The 26,199-nt window shown below is 44.1% G+C and overlaps 1 protein-coding gene across 20 annotated transcripts in view; it reads right to left on the bottom strand.

The window, feature by feature from the left end:
• macf1a (microtubule actin crosslinking factor 1a) overlaps positions 1-26,199 on the bottom strand; it is a 628,388-nt gene that overhangs the window by 501,153 nt on the left and 101,036 nt on the right. For 4 of the 20 annotated variants that reach the window (XM_085962505.1, XM_085962523.1, XM_085962508.1 and 1 more), the window contains exon 1: positions 13,697-13,923. The exons of 8 other annotated variants lie outside the window; for them this stretch is intronic. In XM_085962505.1, the coding sequence (XP_085818631.1) occupies positions 13,697-13,868 (172 nt within the window). In that variant the 5' untranslated portion in view covers positions 13,869-13,923. Of the gene's footprint in view, positions 1-13,696; positions 13,926-26,199 lie in introns of those variants that run through there. 8 more of the 20 variants (XM_085962509.1, XM_085962521.1, XM_085962507.1 and 5 more) reach the window with 7 other exon arrangements.

Below are 26,199 nucleotides of genomic sequence, written 5' to 3'. Positions count from 1 at the left end.
AGCAATTAATTTAGGCGTAGCCATTAGCAATACCCAAATATTTAGCTTGGGTGGTGAAAATTAAATTTACATTCTACATACCAATGTGCCAGCATGAGGAAACCTGGCTTGTATTAGCTGGACAGAGTGGCATTGCCAGGAGGTGTTGCTGTCTATTTTAGTTAAGGTTTTAGGTTTAACCAATAAATTTTAAAGTCAGTGTTTACTTTGACAACACAATAAAACACAAAAATAAGGGGGAAATTATTATTTTTTTTAAAAACCTACAGCTACATAGTTGCATACTGAAGCTACAATTTGCATGCTAAATTTGTGATAGCTTTCTCTATAATATTGTTTTATTTACCTCAACAGCAATACCAGGTAAGCATTCATTCTATCTGCATTTTGACTGATCAAAGATAAAACAATGATGCTCTACATTTTTTTGAATGTAATTTTACGCCAATGTAATCTTAATAAATCCAGATTTAACAACCAAAAAATGAAATTGCTATAAGTACCAACATTTATTTTTAAATAATAAACACTATATTTTCTTCCTAGTTGATGGAGTGAGGAAAAATGGGAGAACCGTAACATTTAAAATATCTAATTAGCTACCTTCCTTCCTTCCTTCCAACAGCAGTCTTTTAAAATGTACTTCAACAATACACAAGAGTAAGCTGGCAAACAAAGCTAAAAAGGTATTCTTCTGGTTGCTGGAAGTGATTCAATAACTCATGCTGTCAACTTCATCTGAAGACCAGGTGAAAAAACTTTACTGGTTCCAGAGAGGCAGTGTGTATTACAGGTTATAGCTGTTCAATAAACATTGTACATCTAATGTTACTGCCCATTAGAACAATGCTCACAGCCATTGGTACTTTATAGCTAAAAAAAAAATCTAGTTCCCCAACGGCCTGAAGGCTTTTGACCTGATCAGATTTTGCATGTTGATATGCCAGGCATCAGTTTACATTTTAACCAACAATCTTCTGAAATAACAGTAAAAGTCAGTTATGTTATGAAACTGCAAAAAACATTCAACCTTTTAAATGGTGAAATTAATTGCAAAGTACATGGTTACAGAATGATTCCAATATACACACACGTTCCAGACACAGTACAGGATCAATACAGTAAAAATAAAAGGAACACAATGTTTTTTCTAATTCACTACCTCAAAAGCTGAATTAGCCTGGCCGTGATGCACTAGAAAATCCTTTCATAGCATTCAGATGAAATAAGGTAGATCAAATATATAGAGAAAAAATGGATATCTAGGAATGATTAAAAGATCGAAATCTGATTGTTCTCTATCTCATTTGATCTCAGAGTAATTTAAAAAATCAGCCAAACCCTAAGATTATAAACTTGAAATCTACTGCCCATTACTTTATAAAATAGGTACAAAATATGAATCTGGAAGCTTAGTTTTATTTTGGTCAACTTTTGTGACCGACGGCACGGACACCAAGAATCAGTATATTCCATATCCACGACGTGTAATCACATCCTCAGAAGATGTAAAAGAAACTCTTTTCAAAAAAAAAAAAAAAAAAAAATTTTTTTGCTGCTTAGGCAGCTTGTTGACGTCACAGCAGATTGCACTACGGAATTCCCACTATAGAGCGCTGAAAACAATTGCGCATCGAAAAAGGCAAACGTCTCGCCACAGATACTAGCATCTATAATCGGGCAGAGGGTGTCCATAACTAACAATAAAAAATTTAATTAATTACATAGAATGGAGCAGGTGATGTGTTACTATTGCGAGATGTGGGAGCCGGTGGACCCCATTGAGGTTCACGGTGATTACATCTGTGACAAGTGTCTGCTGCTACAGGAACTCCAGCTCCGTGTTGATGAGCTGGAGTCTGAGCTTCAGACACATCAGGGAGGGGGAGAAGTACCTGGACTCTGTGTTTCAGGAGGGGGTCACACCGATGGAGTTAATTAATTCAGATGTAGCCCATGGTCAGGGACAGGACGGTGTGACTATGAGTGAGGCAGGTACGGGGATTCAAGAGGTAGTGTTGGAGGAGCCACAGCCCTTGCTCTCGTCCAACAGGTTCGAGGTTCTTACTCCCTGTGGGGACAGGAGCAGGGACTACAGGGAGGATGAGCAACCTGGCCACAGCACCGTGGAACGGGGGGCCATTCAAGAGGGGGGGAGTAAATAGAAATGTTGTAGGGGATAGTATGATTAGGGGGATAGATAGAGTTCTCTGCAGCGGAGAGAGAGAGAGAGTCCCGTAGGCTGTGTTGCCAGGGTTAAGGACATCTCCTCTGGGCTGGAAAGAAACTTGCAGTGGGAGGGGGTGGATCCAGTTGTCGTGGTCCATGTTGGTACAAATGACGTAGATAGGACTAGGAAGCCGGTTCTGTTAAAGGAGTATGAGCAGCTAGGGGTCAAATTAAAAAACAGAACCTCAAGGGTAATAATCTCTGGATTATTACCTGAGCCACGAGCGAATTTGGCTAGGGCAAATAAAAGTAGAGAGTTAAATGCGTGGCTCAAAGACTGGTGTGGGAGAAATGGGTTTTGCTTCCTGGGACACTGGCACCAGTACTGGGGCAGGAGGGAGCTGTTCCGTTGGGGTGGGCTTCACTTGGCCAGTGCTGGGACTAGAGTCCTGGCGGATCATATAATCAGGGCTGTAGAGAGGGCTTTAAACTAACTAGTGGGGGGGAGGTTCCTAGAGAGCAAATAATAAAAATGACAACAGAGAAGGTTATAGACTTAGGTAGCAGTGGGGAAATTAAAAACCAGAGCGTGTCAGGAAGGGGCAGAAGGTATGGAGTAAAAGGTAAAGTAATAAAAAGGGCAAAAGCAGGAACTAAGTGTCACAAAACATCTTTGAAAGTTCTCTATCTGAATGCACGTAGCATTCTAACAAAATAGACGAGTTAATGGCACAAATAACTACATATGGGTATGATCTTGTGGCCATTACAGAAACATGGCTGCAGGGTGACAATGCCTGGGAATTAAACATACCAGGTTATTTAACGATCAGGAAGGACAGGCAGGAAGGAAGGGGCGGTGGGGTGGCTAGGTTAATAAAGGAAGGAATCACTGTAATACAGAGAAATGATATTGGGTCAAAAGATCAGGATAATGAAACAGTTTGGGTGGAGATAAGGAATAATAAGGGGAAAAAAACACTAGTGGGCGTAGTCTATAGGCCTCCGAACAGTTGCAACTCTGTTGGACGGAGTATCAATCAGGAAATAGTTGAGGCTTGTCATAAGGGAACATCTATAATTATGGGGGATTTTAACTATCATATTAATTGGACAAATCAAATTGGGCAGGGCTGCCTTGAGGATGAGTTCATTGAGTGTATTAGGGATGGGTTTCTTGAGCAGTATGTAACTGAACCGACCAGGGGGCAAGCAACCTTAGATCTGGTCCTGTGTAACGAGACAGGATTAATTAAAAATGTCCTAGTAAAGGATCCCCTTGGAATGAGTGACCATAACATGGTTGAATTCCATATTCAATTAGAGGGTGAGAAGGTTGGATCTCAAACAAGCGTGCTAAGCTTGAATAAAGGAGACTATGAAGGTATGAGAGCGGAATTGAGTAGAGTGGATTGGGAAAATAGATTAAAGGGTAAGACGATACATGATCAGTGGTGTACATTTAAGGAGTTATTTTACAACTTCCAAAAAAAATATATTCCACTGAGAAGAAAAGGGTGTAAAAGAAAAGACAGCCATCCGTGGCTAAGTAAAGAAATTAAGGATAGTATTCGACTAAAAACAAGGGCATATAAGGTAGCCAAATCTAGTGGGAGGATAGAGGATTGGGAAAACTTTAAAAGACAGCAAAAAATAACAAAAAGATTGATTAAGAAAGGGAAGATAGATTGTGAAAGTAAATTAGCAAAAAATATAAAAACAGATAGTAAGAGTTTTTATAGTTTTATAAAAAGAAAAAGGGTGGCTAAAGTAAATGTTGGTCCCTTAGAGGATGAGACCGGGAAATTAATGGTGGGAAATATGGAGATGGCAAAAACACTGAATGAATATTTTACATCAGTCTTTACAGTAGAAGACACTAAGAATATCCCAACACTGGACAAACAGGGGGCTATGGGAGGGGGGGGGGGGGGAAGGAGCTAAACACAATCAAAATCACTAAGGAAGTGGTACTTGGTAAAATAATGGGACTCAAGGTGGATAAATCACCTGGACCTGATGGCTTACATCCTAAGGTCTTGAGGGAAGTGGCGGTAGGGATTGTGGATGCATTGGTAATAATTTTCCAAAACTCCCTGGACTCGGCAAAGGTCCCGGCAGACTGGAAAACTGCTAATGTAACACCCTTATTTAAAAAGGGCAGTAGACAGAAGGCTGGAAACTATAGACCGGTTAGCCTAACATCTGTGGTAGGTAAAATTTTGGAGTCCATTATTAAGGAGACAGTAACAGGACATTTGGATAATCATAATTTAATAGGACAAAGTCAGCATGGTTTTATGAAGGGGAAGTCATGTTTGACAAATTTGCTGGAGTTCTTTAAGGAAGTAACGTATAGGGTGGATAAAGGGGAACCAGTGGACGTAGTGTATTTAGACTTCCAAAAGGCATTTGACAAGGTGCCACACAAAAGATTATTGCTTAAGATAAAAAATCACAGGATTGGGGGTAATATTCTGGCATGGATAGAGGATTGGCTATCTAACAGAAGGCAGAGAGTTGGGATAAATGGTTCATTCTCAGACTGGCAATCGGTAACTAGTGGTGTTCCGCAGGGGTCAGTGCTGGGTCCCCAACTCTTTACAATCTATATTAACGATTTGGAGGAGGGGACCGAGTGTAACATATCAAAGTTTGCAGATGATACTAAGATGGGAGGGAAAGTAGTGAGTGAGGAGGACATAAAAAACCTGCAAGGGGACATCGACAGGCTAAGTAAGTGGGCAGAGATTTGGCAGATGGAATACAATACTGGAAAGTGTGAGGTTATGCACTTTGGCAGGAAAAATCGTAGAGCAAGTTATTATCTTAATGGCAAGAAACTGGAAAGTACTGAAGTACAAAGGGATCTGGGGGTCCTGGTGCGCGAAACTCAAAAGGTTAGTATGCAGGTGCAGCAAGTGATTAAGAAGGCCAATGGAATGTTGGCTTTCATTGCTAGGGGGATAGAATATAAAAATAGGGAGGTATTGCTTCAGTTGTGCAAGGTATTGGTGAGACCGCACCTGGAATACTGCATACAGTTTTGGTGTCCATACTTAAGAAAAGACATACTTGCTCTCGAGTCAGTGCAAAGAAGGTTCACTTGGTTAATCCCGGGGATGAGGGGATGGACATATGAGGAGAGGTTGAGTAGATTGGGACTCTACTCATTGGAGTTCAGAAGAATGAGGGGCGATCTTATTGAAACATATAAGATTGTGAAGGGGTTGGATCGGGTGGATGCGGGGAAGATGTTCCCGATGATGGGTGAAACTAGAACTAGGGGGCATAGTCTTAGAATAAGGGGCTGCTCTTTCAAAACTGAGATGAGGAGGAACTACTTCACTCAGAGGGTGGTAGGTCCATGGAATATGCTGCCCCAAAAAGCTGTAGAAGCTACATCATTACATAAATTTAAAACAGAAATAGACTGTTTCCTAGAAGTAAAGGGAATTAAGGGTTACGGGGAGCGGGCAGGAATTTGGACATGAGTCTAGGTTCGGATCGGACATGGCCCTGTGGGTAGCGGAGCGGGCCCAGGGGCCGTGTAGCCTGATCCTGCTCCTAGTTCGTGTGTCTAATTCTGTTAGATTCAGGAGATGGTTCTGTGATAGTAGATTGGCGGTTAGGATCAGATCAGCCATGATCTTATTGAATGGTGGAGCAGGCTCGAGGGGCCGATTGGCCTACTCCTGCTCCTATTTCTTATGTTCTTATGAGATCATGAGAGCTTTGTGGGCAGCGTTCTCTGGGGCCAGCAGCAAACGCCTTTTCTTCATCGCTGACCACAAATTTTGTCTGATCTGCTGGCTACCCAAACAACCAATGACTCTTCCCCCACCAAAATTATTGCAACTAGAAAATATATGCTTGGAGCGTGACATTTCATCACAGTATTGATACTATGCATCAGTATAGAAGCACATCAGGAGGGGTTGGCAATCTATGATTTTGCTGGTCTTAGCAAATCAGATGAACAGTACAAAAGGACCTTCAACTCTGGTGTCCCTTGGGTGCTCACATTCTTGGCCAAAGCCACTTTAGCTGTTGGCTTTGTACACAAGATGTAGACTGGACACACTTGTGTAGTTTAAGCATTGTATCTTGAAAATAGCTGTAAAATGCAGGCTTACAGATGCCAAATGGACTCGATAACAAACTACAACATGAACGCAAGCAATCAAATGTCACCATTTCCACTGAAATATTGACTGAAGTATTCTGCTGGAGGCATCTGCAGTTCTACATACAAGGACAATTCAATATCAAACCAGGAAAACCTGCAATAAACAGAGCTTTGATGAGAACTGGAAAATTTACATTTCTAGAAGATCACCAACTATGGTGAATCAACCCCAGTTTTTCAAAAAATTCTTGGGATATGGGTGTCGCCGACAAGGCCAGGATTTTATTGCTATCCCTAGTTGCCCTTGACAAGGCGGTGGTGGGCCTTATTCATTAGCCACTGCTGTCCGTGTGGTGAAGGTGCTCCCACGATGCTGTTAGGGAGGTAGTTCCAGGATTTTGTCCCAGCGACAATGAAGGAATGGCAATACATGTCCAAACCAGGATGGTGTATGACTTGGATGGGGAACTTGGAGGTGATGGTGTTCCCATGCACCTGCTGCCCTTGTCCTTCTAGGTGATTGGTTTGGGAGGTGCTGCTGCAAAAACCATGGCAACTTGCTAGAGTGCATCATGTAAATAGTACACATAAGCACATAAGAAATAGGAGCAGGAGTAGGCCGTACGGCCCCTCGGGCCTGCTCCGCCATTCAATCAGATCATGGCTGATCTGAATCTAGACTCACGTCCACTTCCCTGCCCTCTCCCCGTAACCCCTAATTCCCTTATCTGCTAGGAAAATGTCTATCTCCATTTTAAATTTATTTAATGTTGCAGCTTCCACAGCTCTCTGGGGTAGCAAATTCCATAGATTTACTACCCTGAGTGAAGAAGTTTCTCCTCATCTCAGTTTTGAAAGGGCAGCCCCTTATTCTAAGATTATGCCCCCTAGTTCTAATCTCACCCATCAGTGGAAACATCCTCACTGCATCCACCCTATCAAGCCCCCTCACAATCTTATATGTTTCGATAAGATCGCCTCTCATTCTTCTGAACTCCAATGAGTAGAGTCCCAACCTACTCAACCTTTCCTCATATGTCAACCCCCTCATCTGTCAACCCCCTCATCTCCGGAATCAACCGAGTGAACCTTCTTTGAACCGCCTCGAGAGCAAGTATATCTTTTCTTAAATATGGAAACCAAAACTGCACGCAGTATTCCAGGTGTGGCCTCACCAATACCCTGTATAGCTGCAGCAAGACTTCCCTGTTTTTATACTCCATCCCCTTTGCAATAAAAGCCAAGATTCCATTGGCCTTCCTGATCACCTGCTGCACCTGCATACTAACTTTTTGTGTTTCATGCACCAGGACCCCCAGATCCCTTTGTACTGCAGCACTTTGCAGTTTCGCTCACTTTAGATAACTTGCTCTTTGATTTTTTCTGCCAAAATGCATAACCTCACACTTTCCAACATTATATTGCATCTGCCAAATCTCTGCCCACTCACTTAGCCTGTCTATGTCCTTTTGCAGGTTATTTATGTCCTCCTCACTCACTGCTTTCCCTCCCATCTTTGTATCGTCGGCAAACTTGGATATGTTGCACTCGGTCCCTTCCTCCAAATCGTTAATATAGATTGTAAAGAGTTGGGGTCCCAGCACTGACCCCTGCAGAACACCACTAGTTACTGATTGCCAGCCCGAGAACGAACCATTTATCCCAACTCTTTGTTTTCTGTTAGATAGCCAATCTTCCACCCATGCCAGTATATTACCCCCAATCCCGTGATTTTTTAATCTTGATCAGTAATCTTGTGTGGAACCTTGTCAAATGCCTTTTGGAAGTCCAAATACACTACATCCACTGGTCCCCCTTTATCCACCCTGTATGTTACGTCCTCGAAGAATTCGAGCAAATTTGTCAAACATGACTTCCCCTTTGTAAAACCATGCTGACTCTGTCCAATTAAATTATGTTTATCCAAATGCTCTGTTACTGTTTCCTTAATAATGGACTCCAACTTTTGCCAACCACAGATGTTAGGCTAACTGGTCTATAGTTTCCAGCTTTTTGTCTACTTCCCTTCTTAAATAAGGGTGTTACATTAGCAGTTTTCCAATCTGCCAGGACCTTTCCTGAGTCCAGGGAGTTCTGGAAAATTATCACCAATGCATCCACAATCCCTACCGCCACTTCTCTCAAGACCCTAGGATGTAGGCCATCAGCTCCGGGGGATTTATCCGCCTTAAGTCCCATTATTTTACTGAGTACCATCTCCTTAGTGATTTTAATCGTGTTTAGCTCCTCCCCCCCCATTGCCCCCTGTTTGTCCAGTGTTGGGATATTTTTAGTGTCCTCTACTGTAAAGACTGATACAAAATATTTGTTCAGCGTCTTTGCCATCTCCATGTTCCCCACCAATAGTTTCCCAGTCCCATCCTCTAAGGGACCAACGTTCACTTTAGCCACCCTTTTTCTTTTTATATAGCTGTAGAAACTCTTGCTATCTGTTTTTATATTTTTTGCTAGTTTACTTTCATAATCTATCTTCCCTTCCCAGTTACGGTACGCCGATGGTGGAGGGAGTGGATGTTTAAGCTGCTGGATGGGGTGCCGATCAAGTGACTCCCTAACAGCATCGTGGGAGCACCTTCACCACACGGACAGCAGTGGCTAATGAATAAGGCCCACCACCTCCTTGTCAAGTGTCGAGCTTCGAGTGTTGTTGCAGCTGCACCCATCCAGACAAGTGGAGCATTCCATCATACTCCTGGCTAGTGCCTTGTAGGTGGTAGAGGGGCTTTAGGGAGTCAAAAGGTAAGCCACTGGCTGTAGAATACCCAGTCTCTGACCTGCTCAAGTAGTCAATGCATTTATGTGGTTTGTTTAGTTGAATATCTAGTCAATGGTGAGGGACTTGGCAGGAGGTTTCCTTGCTCATGTTTAACCTGAAGCCATGGGACTTAATAGTCTGGAGTCAATGTTCAGAGCTCCTAGGACCACTCCCACCCAATTGCATACCACTGTGCCCCCACCTCTGGTGGGTCTGTCCTGCTGGTGGGACAGGACATACCCAGGGATGGTGAGATGGTGATAAGACAGGTCTGGGACACTGGCTGACAGGTATGATTCTGAGAGTATGACTGCATTACCCAGTTGTTTGACTAGCCTGTGGGACAGCTCTCCCAACTTTAACACCAATCCCCAGATGTTAGTGGGTGTGCCTTCGCAGTGTCCTAATTTGCAGCCAAGTGCAACTGTTTGTAGCAGTTTGATACAACGGAGTTGTCCTCCTTCAGAGGGCAGTTAAGAGTCAACCACCTTGGTGTGGGACTGAAGTCATGTATAGACCTGATCAGGTTTCCTTCCCACTGGTTAGTGAACCAGTTGGGTTTTTAACCACCATCAGATAGCTCCATGGTCACCACTACTGATTTTTATTCCAGTTTTATTTGAACTCGCGTCCCTGGATTATTAGTTCTGGGCTCTGGATTACTAGTCCAGTAACATTACCACTATGCTACCGTACCCAGCTTTTACAGGATCACTGAACAGTTTTAGCTCAAGTTCAATGTACAGCTGATCAGGACAGTGTCAACAACAGTAAGTTTAAAGGGCTGATGTCTAACTGCAGAAAGACTTTGAATTTGTTCTAAAATTTTGCTTCCTGAAATCCGTAGATTAATTTTGATTTTTTTTTTGGTCCAGCATTTGTGATTACTATTATTCTACAACACAGCATATTAGTCCAAAGCTTCCGGTTTCACCACTTTACAGTATAGAGATAGGATCTCCAGGTTTAACCTCTGAAAATATAATTAAGTGCTTAAAGCAACGGAGTTATTTTGAAAAGTTAATGATGCAGCAATTTCCATTTAATTGGACTGATGTAAATTCTATGGAATATCAAAGAAACCTTTTTTCGCTGAAAACATTTTACTTTAAAAAGGTGATTGAATTCGAAATTAGAAGCATTTCGGCACAGTTGCCAAGGTCAGATAGTTTGGCAACAGAGAAATGAGAAAATAACACTGAGACAGATTGCAAACTTCAATGACTGAAGAGAGCTGGATTTACATTTTACAACAAGACCAATAAATGACAAATTAAAACAAGATTTTCAGGTGGCATGCTGGTTTTATTTCACTCAATCCACTTAGAAGCACAGTAGAGACTGGGAACCATGTAGGGGAATTGAGCAGAAGACAAGCACTTCATCAAAAAGGGAAAATGAACAGTCTAATCTGCAAGTTGTTCTCATACATCTTGTGGTGGTGTTGGCAGAGGCTTTGGAGCAGGATGCTACTCTCCCACCCAAAGTCAGTGCATGACCCAGAAAGGTAATATTGGGCATTTGTAACCCTACACTTGGCACAAAAATCCAAACAAAATTAGGAGGTCCCACTAAAAAGTTAGTCATACGTGACAAATCTGTTTTGGCAGTAGGTTAGAAATTAGTCTACCAGCCAGAGTTTACTTTTCAGATCGTTTCTCTTCCCCCCTCCCCCCACCCCTTTAACTCCTCTGTCCCCTGTTTCATTGCTGATTATGGCAAGGCCATCAGGGTAGCGCAGGGGAGATAAAAAATTCAGAGCACGTTAACCTAGGCGCATCTTGCACATTTTGTTACAGAGCAGCCCGCTCCCCTGTGGCAAAAAGATCACCTAAAAAGATAAACACTTATTATGGGGAAGACAACTATTGCTATAGCGCCTTTAACGTAGTAGAACGTCCCAAAGGCACTTCACAAGAGAGTTGTCAAACAAAATCTGAGCCACATAAGGAGATATTAGGGCAGAGGTAGGTTTTAAGGGGCATCTTAAAGGAGGAAAGAGAGGTTTCGGGAGGAAGTTCCACGTGTTAGGGCCTTGGCAGCTGAAGGCACGGCCACCAATGGTTGAACGATTAAAATCAGGGATGCTCAAGAGGCCAGAATTGGAGGAGCACAGATATCTTGCAGAGTTGTAAGGCTGAAGGAGATTAGAGAGATAGGGAGGGAAGAGGCCATGGAGGGATTTGAAAACAAGGATGAGAATTCGAGGTTGCTTAACTGGGAGCCAATGTAGGTCAGCAAGCACAGGGGTGATGGGTAAATGGGACTTGGTGCGAGTTAGGACACAGGCAGCAGATTTTTGGATGACCTCAAGTTTACGGAGGGTAGAATGTGGGAGGCCGGCCAGGGGTGCACTGGAACAGTTAAGTCAAGAGGTAACAAAGGCATTGGTAAGGGTTTCAGTAACAGATGAGCCGAGGCAGGGGTGGAGTTGTGCGATATTACGGAGATGGAAGTAGGCGGTCTTAGCAATGGCGCGGCTATCTAGTCAGAAGCTCACCTCGGGGTCAAATATGAGACCCAGGTTGCGAACAGTCTGTTTCAGCCTCAGACGGATGCTAGGGAGAGGGATGGAGTCGGTAGCTAGGGAACGGAGTTTGTGGCAGGGACTGAAGACAGTGACTTTGGTCTTACCAATATTTAGTTGGAGGAAATTTCTGCTCATCCAGTACTGGATGTCGGACAAGCAGTCTGACAACTTAAGAGACAGTGGAGGGGTCAAATGAGAATCATTTTTTAAAAATGCAGGAAATCATCTCTAGATGTTGCCGTCAGCTGTGTAACTTGGGAAACAACGAAGTGCAACTGCCATTAATAAAGTAAACTCAAACAGATTCATAGGGACTCAAGTAGACATTGCTCAAATGCAGAATGTTCTGTTCAAGGACAGGCCTTTAAAGCCAGTGTTAATGAAGCAAGCGGCTTTGGATAGCATCATATTGCAAATGCCTAAACTATTCAAGTGAACCTACATTACAACAGGGTGATCAGGCCTGTACTGTAACTTGTTTACAAGCTACTGTACTTCCACATCTTTCTACCAAAAATTACTTTTTATATTTACAGACATCGGAGTCAATGGTGATATTAGCTACAGTATTTCAATCTATTCGAAGCTAATTTAAAAAGGAATTCACTTAACAGCTAGGATTCTGCCCATGTAAATTACGGAAGTACCAAACTTGGCAAGTTTTCTTTACAGAATGATTGCACACGAGTCATGAGTAATGTAAGCCAATGTAACCAGTGAACCTATAGGTGATGCCAGTGAAAAACTACAGCTACGCAACACTTAACTACCAAAACTGCAGTTTCAATCACAGTGGCTATCAAGCCACTCTCAATAAACTCTCCAATAACAGATATTACAATTTTGCAATACTGCAGATGCTGGAAATCTGAAATTCCAGCATTTTCTGTTATTACAATTTTTGGCTGTGTTCTTGTGTCAAGGAATGATTCCAGATTTTTAAATACCTGTAGATGAAAAAGGGAGGGGGAATATATAGATTAATAAAGAGAACTCTGGATTTCCGTATCTTTCACCCAAGATTCCAGCAGGTTTTTTAAAAACTGGTTCTGTGAATAGGGAACTACCACTGCATAAACAAAAAGTTAAGATTAACAGGGCAAATGTACACAGCAAATGACAAACTGTTGTTTATCCTGTGTGTTAGGTCACAAAGTCCACTAGTTCTACAAATGAACATTGAAAAAATATTTTACAATTTTATAAACACCAAGAAAGGGTCACTGTTTCTTGGTTAATTCAGGAAGATCTTTTCAAAGCTGATAGAAATTGACTGCAGACACTTCACTCCAACTCATGTCTGTGGTTTTTAACTGGCCCATAAGTAATACAGTAATGAGAATTAATACCACGTTTGCAATTGTTACATTTTCCAACTAAATTGATTTTTTGCACAATTCCTTGTAGATTCATAGACACACAGTTGTTTTTCCATTGATAAGGAAATCTTGGTGAAGCAGGATTTTTATAAGCAGATACTGAAAAGTACTCCTAAATTTTCTTAAGCATTTTTATTAGTCTGCTTTCCATGTTAGACTATATTCAAAATCTGAATTTATGTTAATAATTGATGCAAGACTCACTCACACTTCATTGCTAATTTTTTTGGAACAACTGTTGCCCTTTGGTATGGAAGATATAAATGCAATCAGAGCTACATGCTAAACTATTCACCTGATCCCAATTTGTTCAACTTAAGTAAATTGAGCGTCTTTTTAAAAAACAGTTTATCACATAAAATCTCCAAAAGCTGAAGATCTGATTATTGGGGCTAACTCCAAATGTGGCTTCTGGCTTTTGCTGAAACTCTTGAATTATATCCCTTTTGTTCACAAAAAGCCATGTGTGAAAATGTATTATTTAAACAAGAACAAAAAGGTAGTAGCAAGCAAACAATCATAAAAGTCAGCACCTTGCTAACATCATTTTCTCAATCTTGAAATATAGCCTTGTGTTGCTTTTTAGCTAGAATTGCTTACAAAATACAGGTAGTGAAGACAAAAGCTGACCTACAGCATTGTTCCTCTGATTCAGTAAAACGAAGTTCAAACGGAACCATACAACAGCTCTCGAACGGTTAAAGTAAACTTACATTTCAGTATTGCAATCGCCTGTAGAAAGGTTTGATACGGCTTCATAGAGGTAACTGTTTTAGTTCCGTTTGGAAACTTATTTGGTAGTACTGTACAGAAACTTACATATACCCCTCCCGAAAAATGGCAGAAACTAAACCTTGACCACACTGTACCGCTGATGTCACACATGACTGAGACTGAGGTTTTTCTACTTCCTTGTTTATTCAAGAGAAGTGAGCTAAATTAACATACCTCTTCAGCTAGACTTTAAAAGAGCCAGACAACATTGCATAATGGTTGAACCAGTTTGTGGTTTTGCACTCATTGTGTTCTGCTCCCTTCCACCATGCCCCCACCCTCCCCATGCAAGAATATCACTGCAGACATATACGAATAGACAATATCTAAACATGATCTCCACAGTCGTAACTTTGATGAATTCAGCGCGTGCCAGCTAGAACTCATTCTGCTTTCCGTCACTGATTACTTTTACAATTTTATGAGTAGCAAATTTTCCTTTACATTTTACTACATCAAGGTCATCAGATTATGTATGTGGGGGAAAAACTGATGGCACAATATAGAGAGTGAACATATAATAGTGTTTAAAAATCTAAAACTGCAACATTATACTGTAGTTTTTGAAAAGTATGCCAAAATGTGACCCTGTGATTAAAATACTTACAGAAAATTTTAGTCTGCACCTGTTTGCATCAGGAATGCATACATTAGAGTGCAGCATTTATGTTGCAGTCCCACAATAGATTTACATTAAATATACGCAAGAGCCTAATTTGTATACGTTAGTGATGAATGGACTACTTAAAATTTTGTACAGTTTTACAGCACAGGAGAATGATGTATAAATGTTAAGATAATACAAGCGTGGCAATAAAGTTACACATGACTGAAATCGATTTGGTAGTTGGCAGCTAGGTAGGTTTCTAAGCACAACAGTCTGTACTATTGAAGAACGTCATCAGCTTTTCACCATTTAATATGTGGTTAACACAGAGTTTTTGTAATGTGTCTATTAGGTCATTGATTGGTGATTAAAAGAGACAAGACACAACTTATAATAACTATTCTGATGGAAGGTCATTGACCTGAAACGTTAACTCGGTTTCTCTCTGCACAGATGCTGGCTGACTTGCTGAGTATTTCCAGCATTTTTATTTATTACTTATAACCATGCAAGCTAGAAAACAGTAACTCATCGCTGTCAAAGCAAACGCTAGCATATTCTGACATCTTCCACAAAGACAAATTTTCAGTTTGATGATTTGAGAAATGATCCAAAATACAGCCGGTGATTCCTAAAAGTTGATATCAATGAAAACTGCTCCCATCTGGCACAGATTATGAATTCTGAAAAATCTGAAGTATCGTTTGAATTTATCCCTTCAAGGAAACTGAACAGAAGTGAACATTTAGATGGTTCCAAAGCATTGCACTGCTTGGTTTATCCTTAATCTAGTTGATCTGAATAAAAGATTTTACTTACTACTAAGATGAAAGGAAAGTATTTCCTATCTCGAATAGGATGGATATAGGTTCAGAAAAGGAAATTTAACCCAACTCATTTATCTCTTCCAGGTGGCGTCCATGTCTATTGCAGATTCTTTTGTGGTATATTAATATATGCCCCATTAGCTCCTCTGGAACAAAAAGTCTCAAGTAAGCCTCTAAGATTACAACTCCAATAATTAGGGAAGCTCAGCCTCCCAATCATTTTTGCCTTTTACTGGGTTGCTTGACTACAGAATGCAACACTTTGTTCCCTTCAGAGAAAATGGCCCTACTGTGTATGTACAGTAATGGAGACTGAGCAATGTCACCCTGTCCTCTATCTCACCTCTTTTTAAAACCTTCCTGAATCATTCCCACCCTGAGCCTTAAATGTTGCTGATTCTTCTCCATGCCTGTCACTTCGCATGGAGCTTCTAATGGCCCCCTCCTATTACTCATCTGCATGCTGTCCCTTGGCAATATCGTCCGAAAGCACAGCGTCAGTTACCGCGTGTACGCTGACGACATCCAGCTCTACCTCGCCACCACTTCTCTCGACCCCTCCACGGTCTATAAATTGTCAGACCACTTGCCTGACATCCAATACTGGATGAGCAGAAATTTTCTCCAATTAAATATTGGGAAAACCGAAGCCACTGTCTTCCGTTCCCGCCACAAACTCCGTTCCCTAGCCACCGACTCCATCCCTCTCCCTAACATCTGTCTGAGGCTGAACCACACTGTTCGCAACCTTGGTGTCATATTTGGCCCTGAAATGAGCTTCTGACTGCATATCCGCGGCATAACTAAGACTGCCCATTTCCACCTCCGTAACATCGCCCGTCTCCGCCCTTGCCTCAGCTCATCCCTTGCCGATACCCTCATCTATGCCTGTTACCTCTAGACTTGACTATTCCAACGCACTCCTGGCTGGCCTCCCACATTCTACCCTACATAAACTTGAGGTCATCCAAAACTCGGCTGCTCATGTCCTAACTCACACCGAGTTCCGTTCACCCATTACCCTTGTGCTCGCTGACCTACATTGGCTTCTGGTTAAGCAACGTCTCAATTTCAATATTCTCATCCTTGTTTTCAAATCCGTCCATGGCCTCGTCCCTCCCTGTAATCGCCTCCAGCCCCACAACCACGCACCCCCCTCCCTGAGATATCTGCGCTCCTCTAATTCTGCCCTCTGGAGCATCCCTGATTATAATCACTCAACCATTGATGTTCTGCCTTCTGTTGCCTAGGCCCAAAGCTCTGAAATTCCCTCCTTAAACCTCTCTTTCCTCCTTTAAGATGCTCCTTAAAACCTACCCCTCTTTGACCAAGCTTTTGGTCATCTTCCCTAATTTCTCCTCATGTGGCTCATTGTCAAATTTTTCTCTTATAATACTCCTGTGAAGCACCTTGGGACTTTTTATTACGTTAGAGGTGCTATAGAAATACAAGTTGTTGTTGTTGAGCTGGGGACAATTTTGTCTCATCTTTTTCCTTTCCAGATTCCTTCTGTCATTTCAAACTCTTCAATTTGCTTCCTTCCTCTATCCAGTGTGGCCAATTATTGATCCTGTTCAATATAGTTAGGGGAATACAGCCCTAGTCAGCTAATGGAGCTCATGGTAAGAGTTAAAGCAAAATAATTAAACATTTCACCACTAAATTACAAACACATCCTGGACTCCTTGCTTGCTTCATCCGAACCCCAGGAAGACTTTGGCCTACCCAACCAGAAAGAAAACAAAAATTGCATCCATCTCTTCTTCTGTGTCTACTCTCTAATTCTTTCAGTCTCTCTCTCTGCCCTTCTGTCTTCCACGCTTGCTGCTGGCCTCCTTTTCACACATTTCCCATGTCTCAGTTTCTTTCTGCACATTTTTCTTTCTTTATACTCCTCACACTTCCTCTTGACACCTGGAGCTCAATGCATCTCATTCTGTTCCTTCGATAATTTAAAACTCTTGTGCTTTCCCTGGTGTTGTCTTTTATAGAGCCACTTAGATAAAGTTGGTCCCATGCAGCTGACAGAGTATAAAATTCACTTTGCGCACTTTGGTCACTTCCTTGTGATGCGCTATCAATTACTCATAAAAGACTGAGAGTTAGAAGAGTAACTAAAGGCTTTTATTAACAACAGAATGGAGGTCTGCCTCGCGTGGTCGACCGGTCCAGGATACAAAGGGCTGGGGAGCAGTCACCTTTATACGAGGACCTGTGGGAGGAGTCAGCCGAGGCATGTCCAGGCATGTACACAGTGGAATACAAACAGGACAAACAGGAATACAAACAGTGGTTTACCACATTCACCCCTTGTTTAAAATTGAGTCCGGCGGGGTGAAGTGTATTAAAAGTTAGTGTATTGGAGTCTCTCCGGAGGTCTTGTCTGCCGCTGTGATCGGCGTGGCGACGGCAGGGGTAGTGAAGCTTCCGGCGTCGAGTCCAGCGTAGGCTGTGGCACAGGCGTGTCGTCCTCGTAGATGTCGAGCAGGTCGCGGGGCCCAGGCCTGCCGTCTGCTGGGGCTGGATATCGGATCGTGGGGGGGGGGGTGGTAGTGGGTAGTGGGTTACTGCGGCCCCCGAGGGTGCAAGGTCTCTTATGGAGACTGTGTCCTCCCGCCCGTCCGGGTATGCGATGTAAGCATACTGGGGGTTGGCATGGAGGAGGTCGACCCTCTCGACCAGGGGGTCCGTTTTATGGGTCCTCACGTGCCTTCTCAGTAGGACCGGCCCTGGGGACGTCAGCCATGGCGGTAGCGATGTCCCCGATGTGGACTTCCTTGGGAAGACAAACATTTTCTCATGAGGGGTGGCGTTAGTGGCAGTGCAGAGCAGTGACCGAATAGAGTGGAGCGCATCGGGGAGCACATCCTGCCAGCGGGAGGTTGGAAGGCCCCTAGACTTTAAGGCTAGCAGGACGGCCTTCCAAACTGTCGCATTTTCTCTTTCCACCTGTCCGTTCCCCCGGGGGTTGTAACTGGTGGTCCTGCTTGTGGCAATACCCCTAGTTAGCAGGTACTGACGGAGTTCGTCGCTCATAAACGATGAGCCCCGGTCGCTATGGATATAGCTGGGGAAACCGAACAGGGTGAAGAGGTTGTTCAGACATTTAATGACCGTGGCACTGGTCATGTCCGGGCAGGGGAAGGCGAACGGGAAACGGGAGTACTCATCAATAATATTGAGGAAGTACACATTGTGGTCGGAGGAGGGGAAGAGGCCCTTTAAAATCAACGCTCAGGCGCTCGAAGGGGCGAGTGGCTTTTATCAGGTGGGCCCTGTCTGGTCTATAAAAGTGCGGTTTGCACTCAGCGCAGACTTGGCAGTTCCTGGTCATGGTCCTGACCTCCTCAATAGAGTAAGGCAGGTTGCGGGCCTTGATGAGGTGGAATAACCTGGTGACCCCCGGGTGGCAGAGGTCATTGTGGAGGGCCCGCAGTCTATCGATCTGCGCGCTGGCGCAGGTGCCACGCGATAGCGCATCCGGGGGTTCATTTAGCTTCCCGGGCCGGTACAAGATCTCGTAGTTGTAGGTGGAAAGTTCGATTCTCCACCTCAAGATCTTGTCATTTTTGATTTTGCCCCTCTGCTTGTTGTTAAACATGAAAGCAACTGAACGCTGGTCAGTGAGCAGGGTAAATCGTTTTCCGGCCAGGTAGTGCCTCCAATGACGCACAGCCTCCACAATCGCCTGGGCCTCCTTCTCAACAGCGGAGTGTCTGGTCTCCGGGCCTTGGAGGGTTCGTGAAAAGGCGGCCACGGGTCTCCCCGCCTGATTGAGGGTAGCGGCCAGGGCAAAGTCGGACGCGTCGCTTTCCACCTGGAAGGGGATGGATTCGTCCACTGCGTGCATGGTGGCTTTGGCAATGTCCTCCTTGATACGGTGGAAGGCTAAGCGGGCCTCTGCCGTCAAGGGAAAAAGAGGTGGACTTGATCAGCGGACGGGCCTTGTCCGCATAGTAGGGGACCCACTGGGCGTAATAGGAGAAAAACCCTAGGCACCTCTTCAGGGCCTTGAGGCAGTGGAAGTTCCATAAGGGGACGCATCCGGTCGGGGTCGAGGCCGATGACTCCGTGTTCCACAACACAGCCAAGGATGGCGAGGCGGTTTGTGCGGAATATGCACTTCTCCTTGTTATATGTCAGGTTCAGGAGTTGGGCGGTGCGGAGGAATTTTTCGAGGTTTGCGTCATGGTCCTGCAAGTCACGGCCGCAGATGGTCACATTGTCCAGATATGGGAAAGTAGCCTGCAACGCATTTTGATCTACCATCCGGTCCATCTCCCTTTGGAAGACGGAGACCCCGTTGGTGACGCCAAAGGGAACCCTAAGGAAGGTGATAGAGGCGGCCGTTTGCCTCAAAGGCAGTGTACTGGCGGTCCTCAGGGCGGATGGGGAGCTGGTGGTACGCTGATTTCAGGTCAATGGTCGAGAAGACGCGGTACTGCGCGATCTGGTTGACCATGTCAGCTATACGGGGGAGTGGGTAGGCGTCCAGCAGGGTGTAGCGATTTATTGTCTGGCTGTAGTCGATGACCAGGCGCTGCTTCTCGCCGGTCTTAACGACCACAACCTGGGCTCGCCAGGGGCTGGTGCTGCCCTCAATAATCCCTTCTTTCAGGAGCCGCTCCACTTCGGTTTTAATGAAAACCCTGTCCCCGGCACTGTATCGCCTGCTCTTTGTGGCGATGGGCTTACAGTCGGGGGTGAGGTTAGCAAACAGTGGTGGGGGGGTGACTCAGTGTGGAGAGGTTGCACCTGGTGCGCGGCGGGCAATTTGGAAGCTGCTGGCTGCGGACTGTGAGTGGGGGTAGGGGTCCACCGTACGCCATCGTAACACTTTTAAGGTGGCACTGAAAATCTAACCCCAGCAGGACGGCAGCGCAGAGGTCGGGCAGGACCAGAAGTTTAAAATGATCGTACACGGTCCCGTCTACTACGAGTGTCACCACGCAGTAGCCGCCGATGTCCGCCGACTGGGACTCGGAGGCCATAGAAATCCGCTGTTGCGCAGGCAGGACTGGGAGAGAGCAACGCCGCACCGTGTCGGGGTGGATGAAGCCCTCCGTGCTCCCAGAGTCAAAAAGGCAGATTGTATCGTGACCATTTACCTTAATGTCCATTGTGGAACTGGCCAGTTGGTGCGGTCTCGCTTGGTCCAGTGTAACGGATGCCAGCGTAGGGGTCGGTGTGTCGCTGCGGGTATCAGATGAGGCGGTGTCGGGGGCCTGCTGCGTCCCGGCTGTCGGCGTCCATGATCCCCATGTGGCTGGAGGCGTCCAAAATGGCTGCTGTACCGGTGATTCGCACATGGCCGGGGAGGTCCAAGGTGGCGGCCCGCATGGCCCACACGTGGCGCTGCTGGGGTTCGGGGTGGCTTTGGCCCTGCAGACGTTAGCGTAGTGTCCCTTCTTCCCGCAGCCCGAGCAGATCGCGTTTTTCGCCGGGCAGCGCGCTCTGGGGTGTTTTGCCTGGCCACAGAAGTAGCATTTCTGGCCTTGGGGCACTGCTGTCTGGCCTTGGGACACTGCTGCGGTAGTTGGGCCGTTGTTGGGGTGTGGTTGGGGTGGCACGGCGCTATGAGGCGGTCCTACCGTGTCCCAGGCTGTCATTCCCCGCGGCGTCCATGGTGCAGAGGAGTAGGCATCCATGCCCTGGTAGGCTGCATCCAACGATAGTGCGAGTTCAGAGGCCTTGTTGAGGTCGAGGTTACTCTGCTCCAACAGTCGCTGTCGGGTGTAATTGGATCTGTGGCCCGCTACAAAAGCGTCCAGGATAAGTTCCTCTGTGTACACGGCGGCCTTTACATCCTTACAACCACAGGCCCGGCCAAGCACAGACAGTGCCTGAAGGTATTCCACGGTCGATTCCCCAGGTTGTTGTTTACGACTCCCCAGGAGGTGCCTGGCGTACACTTCGTTCACTGGGCGCGTGTACTGGTCCTTGAGGAGCTTGATAGCGTCCACGTATGAGGTCGCGTCTTGGATGACCGAGTACACTCGGTGGTTCACTTTGGAGGTCAGGACATCCAGTTTGTCCTCGTCCGATTTGATTGCTTCGGAGGCGGTCAGGAATTTTTCGAAACACTTAAGCCAGTGAGTAAACTTGGTGGATGAGTCCGCCTCCCGATGATCTAAGTCCAGGCATGCTGGTGTGAGGATCTTCTCCATTATAAAAATGTTGTTAATAAAATTGATGCGCTATCAATTACTCATAAAAGACTGAGAGTTAGAAGAGTAACTAAAGGCTTTTATTAACAACAGAATGGAGGTCTGCCTCGCGTGGTCGACCGGTCCAGGATACAAAGGGCTGGGGAGCAGTCACCTTTATACTAGGACCTGTGGGAGGAGTCAGCCGAGGCATGTCCAGGCATGTACACAGTGGAATACAAACAGGAATACAAACAGTGGTTTACCACACCTTGCATTCCTAGGCAGGCATGAAAGCAATTTCCAAATATAGCTCAAAAGAGAATAATCGTATGATTTATGTATTTTCATAACACAATATCAAAATACATTTCTTTGGTGTGCTGCTGCCGAAAAGAATATCGGACGGGTCGGGTCGGGTGGGGGGGGGGGGGGGGTGGAGAAAAGAATATCGGACGGGCCGCTGCAGCTATCGGACGGGCCGCTGTATTGTTGGGTTCACTCTCCCGGTCTCTCCTTCACACTGCCTGGCTCGGCCTGCAATCTCCTACCCAGGAGGGAACTCTGTGACCCTCTGCCCTGCTCAGCGTAAGTCGTGCGCCACTCTGGTCATGTCGTGCGCACGACTTACGCTGAACGAAAAAACCTTCGGTTTTTAGAGGTTTTCGGTAGTTCAGATAAAGGATAGTCTACCTGTACTAACTGGAAGCTCATTTCTGGACTAGATTAGATGAAGATAGCTTTCCTGCTGCTTTTTATTAAATATACTTATACGACATTCAAATTATATATTTTTTATAAACATAAAATACACTCAATCCTATTAAAATTAATTTTGTTTTGACGAGCAGCCTGTCTGCTTGGCTAAAAAGTACTTTTCAAGGAAGGACAGACAGAGACAGTCACGGTTATAAGTTCTAGGCTTTCTTAACATAACTTCTGCACACTAGAAATTAAAGAAAAAATCTGTTCTACCTTTAGGTTTCTAATTTTTTTTTTTAATGAAACAATTGAGAAAAATGTGCCCCAAAGCTGTTAATGGATTTTGAAGAGCAAATGGCTTTCTTCCTTTTAAAAGAGATGGCCTCAACTATATTGCACTTTACCAGCACACTAACTTGATCAGCAAATAATTGAATTAAATTGGCCACTAACTCCAGTTCCTGCACCCAGTCAGATTAGAACTTCCTTCATGCGTCAGCTTTGAGAGATTGTTTTCACTGGCCTTTCCTCTCCTCAGGAAAGTTGAAAATGTGGTGCATTTGATAGTGAACTAGTTGCAGCTGATGGCTATCATATCCGGTTATACTTTGGACTCATGAGCGAGGAGTTCCTCGAACATAAGGATGAATAAACTAGTACAAGCTGTTTCAGTCCATGTGCTCTTACAGAAAGGCATCCTTTGAGACAGTGTGCTGACAGTATCGACTTACTCTGCATTAAAGTAGAAGCATGCAGGCGATTTCCCTACACACCCAATACAAGTGACAAAAAAAAAACCAAGAAACTGCTGCACTGGAAATTTCCTGCGAGCTTTGCATTATTAACCTTGGTAGAAAAAACAGGGGAAATGGACAATACTAAAATATAATGGGTACATGTCAGTTATTGCCCTGCACAAGTAAGCTTATCTGTTCCAGTAAAGAGCATTAAAAACACACAAAATTAGACAGAAATATAAAATATTTGAAGTAGGCCAACTGTTAATTATAATCTGCCTAGCTACTGGAAATCATCGACTTTGATTTAATTCTAAATCCTACATGTTCTCTAAACAAACCCACTCAGATGCACTCAATTATTAGCTGCTTTGTTTTGTCTGAATGCAGTGATCTGAGGACATCCAATAATCATGTCATAGCTACAGTTTCCATTATATAGTATCCATGACAATACAAAGTTTTGTTACATCTGTTGACTGTCCAGAATTTTCCACGCTTGAATACCATTGTGAAGAAGTTAATTTTAAATTAATTAGATGTGAATTTCTAGCTGAATGCTTTTGTTAATTACTATGTTATGAACATTATTTTTCTATTTCCTTTTAATGCCTCCTCAGCTTGAAAAATAACCAACTTCTATTTGACACCTATCCTTCCTGCCAAATCCGACCTGTTTATACTGCAGGGAGATTTTGGCAAAAGATTATATAACTATGGAAGAGGACGGCTATTTGACTCACCTTAGTTTATCCATTCAGAGAGATCCCAACACCTCTGCCCCCCGCCAATTGTAGCTTAAATGATTCTAGGGTTAATATTTCATGTACACGTTTGCAACTTTGATAGTGTTGGGATTGACACATTGACCTGAATCACTATTTGCTATTGCCAGCAGCAGGCAAACCCCCTCTCAAGACAACTTCCATCCCTTTGTTTGCTTTATAAGATTGGCTCAAATGGTGCCCATGCTGTTGGAAACTATCCTGCAAAGTAAATGGGGTATCAAACAAGACAGTCCAGTGCAAAGATTTACAAATGCAGCATAAAAAAAGACAATACTGGTTTGTTTCTCAAATATAGTCATTTGCACTTACTAGAGAGTTTTTTGATAAATTGTTTTGATATACATTAATGACTTGGACTTCGGGGGTACAGGGCACAATTTTGAAATTTGCAGATGACACGAAACTTGGAAGTGTATTAAACAGTGAGGAAGATAGTGATAGACTTCAAGAGGATATAGACAGGCTGGTGGAATGGGCAGACACATGGCAGATGAAATTCAATGCAGAAAAGTGTGAGGTGATACATTTTGTTAAGAAGATTGAGGAGAGACAATACAAGCTAAATGGTACAATTTTAAAGAGGGTGGAAGGAGAGAGAGACCTGGGGTGATTGTGCACAAATCTTTGAAGGTGGCAAGACAGGTTAACAAAGTATTTGGGATCCCGAGCTTTATAAACAGAGGCATAGAGTGCAAAAGCCAGGAAGTTATGCTAAACCTATGTAATACACTAATCCGGCCCCAGCTAGAGAGTATCGTGTCCAACTCTGGGCACCACACTTTAGAAGGACGTGAAGGCTTTGGAGAGGGTACAGAAGAAATTTACTAGAATGGTTCCAAGGATGATGGATTACAGTTACATGGATAGACTGCAGAAGCTGGGGTTGTTCTCGTTAGAGCTGAGAAGGCCAAGAGGAGATTTGGTAGAGGTGTTTAAAATCATGAAGGATTTAGACAGAGTAAATAAAGAGAAACTGTTTCCAATGGCTGAAGGGTCGATAACGAGAGTGCACAGTTAGGATTTGAAATGAACTGCCCGATAGGGTGTTGGAACCAAATATCTCTTGGTTCCACCAAACTCTACCACGGTTCCTATATCCCACTTGCGTGAACTCAACTTGCCAAGGGAACGGAGAACATGAACACTAATTTTGTCTGAAATTGCGTTCTTTCCGATTGCCGTCATAACAACGTTTCTAACTCGACTGTTTCTGTTCAACTCGAGGCCAAATTTGGTTGAACAAGACTCAATCGTGTTCTCAATCTCCTTTTCATCAACAGTTCTGCTGAGGTATATCCAGTTGTAGTGTGCGAAGTAATTCTGTACTTCAGCAAGAAATTTGCCAAACGTTGCTTTATGCGGAGTCCCGAACAACCCTGCAACACTTGCTTTTTGAGAGCTTCTTTTACTATTCTGACTGACCTTTCGGCTGCTCCGTTTGAAGCTGGATGATATGGTGGAACGAGAGTGTGTGTTTGATAAGGTTCCGTTTCATGAACTCTTGGAATAGAGCAGAACGGAACTGAGGGCCAGTCAGAACCAAGCTCTTCAGGTAAGCCATGACATGCGAAGATAGACCTCAAATCATCTATGGTACGTTCAGTTGTTGTATTTGAACCCGGTGTTTCATTTCAATCCACTTTGAGTGACTATCTACAAGTACCTAAAAATAATCATTTGCTTTCTCACAGAAGTCTACATGTACTCTCTGAAAAGGTCTACTTGGCCATGACCAAGGTTGTAGTGGAGTTTTGGGCGGTTAGTTTCTGCAATTTTGGCAAATGCTGCTTTTGCTGCCAAGTGATTCAAGATCACTGTCCAATCCAGGCAACTGATTTCCTACTGACGATCCCTGAATGCTCAGTATGAAGTTCAGCCAGAATTCTCCCTCTCAGAAGTAGGTACCACCACTCTGTTTGCCCACTTAATACAACCTTGCTCAAGACAATTCAGTATGATGGTTATGGAATGGTTTCAACTCTATGTCTAGACACGGATCATCCATCCACTCAAGGTGTTTTCATACACTCTTTTCAGTACGGAGCCCTTTTGAGTCTCATTTGCAATCTCGGTTGCATTCACGGGAAAGTCTTTGTCAACTGCACCTAGCATGAAAATCTCAGCTTCACTCCCAACATGAGTCTTCATGTGGCAACCTGGACAAAGCATCTGCGATTGCGTTTTGCTTTGAAGTGCGATATTCAATCGTGTAGTCATACTGTGACAACAACACTGCCCAACGTTGCATTCTTGATGCAGCCGTTGCAGGGATGGCAGATTTGGGCCCCAATATTACTAGGACCAGTTTGTGGTCGGTTATCAGGGTAAAATTTCTGCCAATCAGAAACCGTTGGAATTTCTTGATTTCAAACACTATGGCGAGTACTTCCTTTTCAATTTGCGCGTAATTTCTTTCGCTCTTTGTGTGAGGGATGCGAACACGATTTGGTTCTCTTGGCTGTCATCCAGTACGTGGCTTATGACAGCTCCCACACCATAGCTAGAAGCATCACAAGCTAACTTAAGCTCACGCTCTGTGCCACAGTGCACAAGTAGAGCATCACTAGAGACTTCTCTTACAAACATCGTAAGCTTCCTGTTACGCTTTTGTCCACTTCCACTGGACATCGTTCTT

Source organism: Somniosus microcephalus, chromosome 20, assembly GCF_052327205.1.
Source record: "Somniosus microcephalus isolate GS21.2 chromosome 20, FLI_Smic_1.0, whole genome shotgun sequence".
NCBI classification, from domain to species: domain Eukaryota; kingdom Metazoa; phylum Chordata; class Chondrichthyes; order Squaliformes; family Somniosidae; genus Somniosus; species Somniosus microcephalus.
This window is presented reverse-complemented; position numbering and strand designations above follow the sequence as displayed.